We start from the raw sequence: 6,050 nt of genomic DNA on the forward strand, positions 1-6,050 counted from the left end.
ACATTCCAACATAGAGGTGTACCATGCATCTCTTAGGGGGTGTTTGGGAACACAATTTTTTGCAGTATTGGAACAAAACTGTAGTATTTGAGAATACAACTGTATATTATACAGAAAGGTGTTTGGGAACGCAGGAAAAACCTTTATTTTCAAACCAAAGTATTGTCAATATTGTAATTGTTTCAAATTAAGTATTGTAAACTCTGCTCTCCACCAAAGTTTTCTTCTATAAACGAGCGCGTGAACACCCTGTACCGACGATGGCGTGGGGCCGAGCTAGGTTCTGCTTACAAGATGCCAAAAAGGGATCCAAACCATCACTAGAAGAGCGGGAGTAGATTACATCCTTGATTTGTCATTGTTGTGTCGATCGCTCGTTCCATTGGCCATGTCCTCGCAATCCATGTGGTTCAAAACTAATTTCTACAAGCACGGACATATACTTTGTTCCCAAACACCTCTATGTATTCAAAACTGCGATATTCTAAAACGGTGGTATTGAAAACTAAGATTATATCATTTGTATACTATGGTATTTGAAATACTGTGGTTTTAAAAAAATTGTGTTCCCAAACACCCCCTTAACTTGTTTTCTGGGTCTATTAGGTTTGGTGTAACTGCTTACGGGCCTATTTGGTTCAGCTTTTTTCTGACCAACTTTTCTAAAAGATCTGGCTGTAGACAGGGCCGTGCCTGAGGCAGGGCGTGAGGGGCGGCCGACCTAGGCCCCCATCTCCCAGGGGCCCCACCGCACATAAAGTCCAATAGGAATATAGGATCGAAACTAGGTTAGTAGGGAAGCCGCACCGCACGTCCTTACTCCTTTTGGCTGTTGCATGCCTGCCTGCCGCGCGCCTGCCTGCCACCGCTGCTGCCTACCTCACTTCCAACCGTGCTGCCTGTCGCCGGCACTGCAGCGCTGCTGGCTTGCTACCTGCTGCCTCCTTTCTTGCCGCCTCTCGAATTCGTCGCTGCTGCCTGCTTGTTTACCTTCAACAATTCTTGCTCTTGCTTCATGCATAGCAGGCAGGAGATCCAAATACTCGGGACAATTTGTGGTAAGGAGCGCACACATTTACATTTTCCTGCTACACCGATGCATTTGGTTCATTTCTCTTGAAAAAAGTACACGGGAGGCAAAAGCTTGAAAAAAACATGTCTTGTGATTTCATGCACATTGTTTTATTAATTTATTTTTATTGATTTCTTGCAGATTGTTGTTGACATTATGCCTCCTAGAAAATATGCATCAGGTAGCCAAAAAATAAAAAGAAGGAAACACACGGAGGATTTTGTCTTGTCACAGAAAGGAGCCATGGATAAATTTCTTAAAAGGGATATGGGAGATCCGAGAAACACAAATGAATTGGCAATAGTGCTTGTGGAGCCGGTGGACGAACAAATTGGTGGGAATTCAGAATACCAAGGACCTACAGACCATAATGTAAGTGACCATGATAATATATCTCATCCAACTGCTACAGAATCTGCTAGCGTTGATGAACCACCAGTAGTGACTATAGACATATATGATCCAAGAAATTGGAATAATCTTGATAACAAAGCAAGAGATACATTAGTCGAGAAGGGACCGATAAGAGAAAAGAATCTTGTCTTTCCCATGGATGGCAACTCTAGGCATTTTTCCTATTCCCATTATTTTAGAAAATTAAGCAATGGTGAGGAACATGACAGAAAATGGTTAGTTTACTCAAAGCATGTTGATAGAGTGTTTTGCTTCTGCTGTAAGCTTTTCAATTCTGATAGTTGCACATGTTCATTAGCACATGATGGATACAGAGATTGGAAACATATTAGTGAGAGACTGAAAGAACATGAAAATAGTGCTGAGCATATTACTGGTATGAACAGTTGGAATGAATTGAGGGATAGACTAAGAAAACAAGAAACAATCGATAAAGATTTGCAACGACAAATTACAAAGGAGAAAGAACGTATGAGACAATTTTTATTCAGAATAGTTGCCATCGTGAAATTTCTTGGTAAACACAATTTAGCGTTTCGAGGGTCCAATAATCATCTTTACAATGACCAAAATGGAAATTTCTTGGCTTGTGTTGAGATGGTTGCAGAATTTGATTTGGTAATGCAAGATCACCTTAGGCGAATTGAAAGAAAGGATATTCATTACCATTATCTTAGTAATAAAATTCAGAATGAGTTGATATCTCTTTTGGCTTCTGATATTACTAATACTATCATAAAGATTATTAAAGAGGCAAAATACTTCTCTATCATTCTCGATTGTACACCAGATGTTAGTCATGAAGAACAAATGTCTTTGAAAGTTCGATGTGTCAACATATCTAGCAACAAAATTGAGGTTGAGGAGTACTTTCCGGGTTTTCTAAAGGTGGATGACACATCTGGTTTGGGGCTTTTCAATGTTTTGATTGATTTCATTGGAGTCCTTTGGTCTTAATATTGATGACATAAGGGGTCAAGGTTATGACAATGGTTCTAATATGAAAGGAAAGCATCAAGGAGTACAGAAACAGTTGCTTGATAAGAATCCAAGAGCTTTTTATATACCATGTGCTTGTCATAGTCTTAATCTTACTCTTTGTGATATGTCAAAATCTTGTAGTAAAGCTGTTTCATTCTTTGGAATTGTGCAAAGAATATATGCACTCTTTTTAGGTTCTACAAAAAGATGGAAAGTTTTACTTGATCATGTGCCAAGTTTAACTGTGAAATCATTGTGCAACACTCGTTGGGAAAGTCGTATCAAAAGTGTGGCAGCAATTAGATATAAAGCTCCTCATATAAGGGCGGCTTTGTTTGAGTTACATCATGCTTCTGATACTGATCCCATGGCAAAGAGTGATGCAAAGAGTTTGTATGACTTGATTGGTACCTTTGAGTTCATTCTTGGTATGGTTATATGGTATGATATTTTATATGCTGTAAATGTTGTGAGCAAGAAGTTGCAATCATCATCAATGTGTCTTCACTCTACCTTAGAGCAAATAGATGGTATAATGAGTTACTTTGACAAGTATAGAAATGAAGGGTTTGCTTCTAGTATGGTGGTTGCCAAGGATATTGCTTCTGTAATGGGTGTAGAGGCATCATTTCTAATAAAGCGTCGTGCTCTAAGGAAAAAGCATTATGATGAAAATGATTGCAGCAATGAGGCAAATCTACAAGGTGAGAAAGATTTTGAAGTAAATTATTTTTTAGTTATGCTTGATATGGCAAGCAGTTCATTAAAAAATAGATTTGAAGACCTCCAAGTATTCAATGGTATATTTGGGCCTCTTCTTAACTCAGCATCAATGAAATCATTGGATCACATTAAACTCAGGGATTATTGTACCATGTTGGCAAAAACTTTCTCTGTCGATGATTCATTTGATTTTGAGGAAAATAATCTGACATCAGAGTTAAGAATATTGCAAATGACACTGCCAAATAGATCAATGTCTGCTATGGAAATTTTTGAGTTTGTTAGGAGAATGGATTGCTATCCCAATATATTTGTTGCTTATCAGATATTATTTACTATACCAATAACTGTGGCAACAGCTGAAAGGAGCTTCTCAAAGCTTAAGTTATTGAAGAATTATTTAAGGTCTACAATGTCTCAAGAAAGGTTAAACGGCCTAGCAACTTTATGTATTGAGAAGAAATTATTAGATGATGTCAATATTGAAGCCATCATTGATGATTTTGCATCTAGAAATGTTAGAAGACATTTTTAAGTTGATCTCTACAATATATTTGAGGTAATAATCTTACTTCTATTTTTTACTGCTCAAGTCTTTTTGTGGTACATCAAGTATAATTAGTTGATATATATAATAGTAAAAAATAGTTTTTTATGGTGTTGGGGTCTCTGTTTATAATCTTGTCCCAGGCCCTGAAAAGTCAGGAACGGCCCTGGCTGTAGAGAGAATCTGACTGTGCGGAGAATCTGAGTATCGTGGGGATTACGTGCGGAGAATGATGAACTGGTCCAAAGGGTTCAAAATCTAGAAAGCGACAGATTCCTACTATCGTGACGACTCAACCGATTTTCTGTTTATGTTGATTTTGGACGGTTTTTACCAAAGCGATTTTTATAAAAGCTGGCTGAAAAGCTGGAGCATTCAACAGCTTTTGGTGCCCAGAAACTTAAAAAAAAACTAAACAAACAGGGTCTACGTATGTTGTAAGCCATTTATGTCCAATCATTTCCCCACGTGTCAAATGAATAGGCAACTTGTTTTCTCTGTCTTTTTCTGACATGAATCAGATTTTATTGAATCTGTGATTTTGTCTAACAGCTTTTCTATCCTAAAATATTTTTGCAGGTTATAATTATAGACTCACAATAAATTCGAACTATGATTTTAATATAAAACATGTACAATAATCGTCCCATAAAAAGGAAGCCAAAGTTGAGGCAATTTAAGCAAGTCTTCCTTCAATTCGTTTTTCACCCGGTAATCTTATCTTGTGTTCCCCTTGATAGGAGGAGGAATCCTCTGGACACGCATCGTGGCCTCATATACGCGACCTGTCCCCTCCGCTCTGTTGCGGCGCTGCATGCCCAAACACGTGCGGAAAAGCGTGCGCCACACCGGTTACATTTAGCTGCTGTAGACGTAGGTGTATTTAATCCCCGGGCCGCCGGCCGGCTAATGACAACCACAATGCATGTGCTGAGTTTTGTATTATTTTAAGCTCTCGCACAGGCACAACAGTCGCCACCACCAGTAGATAGACTACTCCAGCTAGCTGTAATGGAGCATCAGGAGCTGGACCTCGAGCTCAGCCTCCAGCCCTGCTCGGCCTCGGCGGCGGAGGCGGCGCCTCCCGGCTTCTTCGTCTGCACCTACTGCGACCGCAAGTTCTACAGCTCGCAGGCGCTCGGCGGGCACCAGAACGCGCACAAGTACGAGCGCACCCTCGCCAAGCGCCGCCGGGAGATCGCCGCCGCCATGCGCGCGCACGGCGCCCGGCAGGACGACGCCGACGCCGCCTCCGGGCATCATGAGATGATGAGGTCCAGGCTGGTGGAAGCGCGTCAGGTGCCTGCTGTGCACTCTGCCGCCTTGCTGCGCGGCAGGAGCAGCTCTCTGGAGCACGGCGTCGAGCGCGCCGGCGAGTCGCTGGATTTGTCTCTGAAGCTATGACTTTTCGTTTCTCTCCACTCCAGCTGCATGCACGTCGCCGTTATTGCTGCCTCTTTGCATATATTAGATTCAATGGAACCCATGGAGTTTGCTTGACGATTTATCCACGGGGCTTCAGTCGTTTCTCTTTAATTTATTCTCCATTCCCAGATTTGTTGATTAACTTTCTCTCGCGTATCCAATCAAACGACTTTCGGGGTGGACAGGGTGTGGTGGTAGTGGTGGGGGTGGGGCTTCTTCCAGCTTGTTCCACTCGATTTAACTATGGACAACTTGTAACTTCATATGTTACCACGTTTTCTTGATAAGTCGATATCTACCGGTTATATTATAAACTCTTTCCGTTCTAAAATATAGTTATTTCTAGCCCACTTTTTCTATCCACGTTTATTCAAATGATAACGAATATAAACATACATAGAAATTTTGGATTAGTTTAAAACGAATTATATTTTAGAGTTAAAACGAATTATATTTTGGAGCGGAGTGGGTAACATAATACATGTTTGGACATATTTGTTTAGGATTAATTTTGGATTCCGTGCGAACTCCAAAGCCAAACATTTCAGCTTCTACTGGAAATTGGTTATCAAAATCCAAAGCCAAACATCCTCTACCACTACTGCAATCCACACAATTCTATGTGAACTGGCTATTAGAATTTGTTGATTAGGGAGCGACGATCATATTCTACGCACGTTTGCCAGCAGTTAGATAAAGATGTTATTAAATACCCCTAATACGTATTTGCTCGATTTCTCCACGTTGGATCCAATCCTAGCCGGTCCTGATTTAGTTGATTCATACACAATAATTAATGTAGTTGTTGTTGAGCATCAAAATTGGCGGGATGGTCCAGCCCTAGGGTCCGAACGGTCCACGCTCCTGCGATCAGATAAACTTGGACGT

General features: G+C 40.7%; 1 protein-coding gene across 1 annotated transcript; it reads left to right on the forward strand.

Annotated features, from left to right (window-relative positions):
* The first annotated feature begins 4,490 nt into the window (after positions 1-4,490).
* On the forward strand, positions 4,491-5,449 carry LOC103638983 (uncharacterized). Its single transcript, XM_008661770.2, has one exon. It carries the CDS (start codon positions 4,749-4,751, stop codon positions 5,139-5,141), a length of 393 nt encoding a protein of 130 aa, XP_008659992.1. The 5' UTR covers positions 4,491-4,748; the 3' UTR covers positions 5,142-5,449.
* The last annotated feature ends 601 nt before the right edge of the window (positions 5,450-6,050 follow it).

The sequence above is a fragment of the Zea mays genome, chromosome 9, assembly GCF_902167145.1.
Source record: "Zea mays cultivar B73 chromosome 9, Zm-B73-REFERENCE-NAM-5.0, whole genome shotgun sequence".
NCBI classification, from domain to species: Eukaryota; Viridiplantae; Streptophyta; class Magnoliopsida; order Poales; family Poaceae; genus Zea; species Zea mays.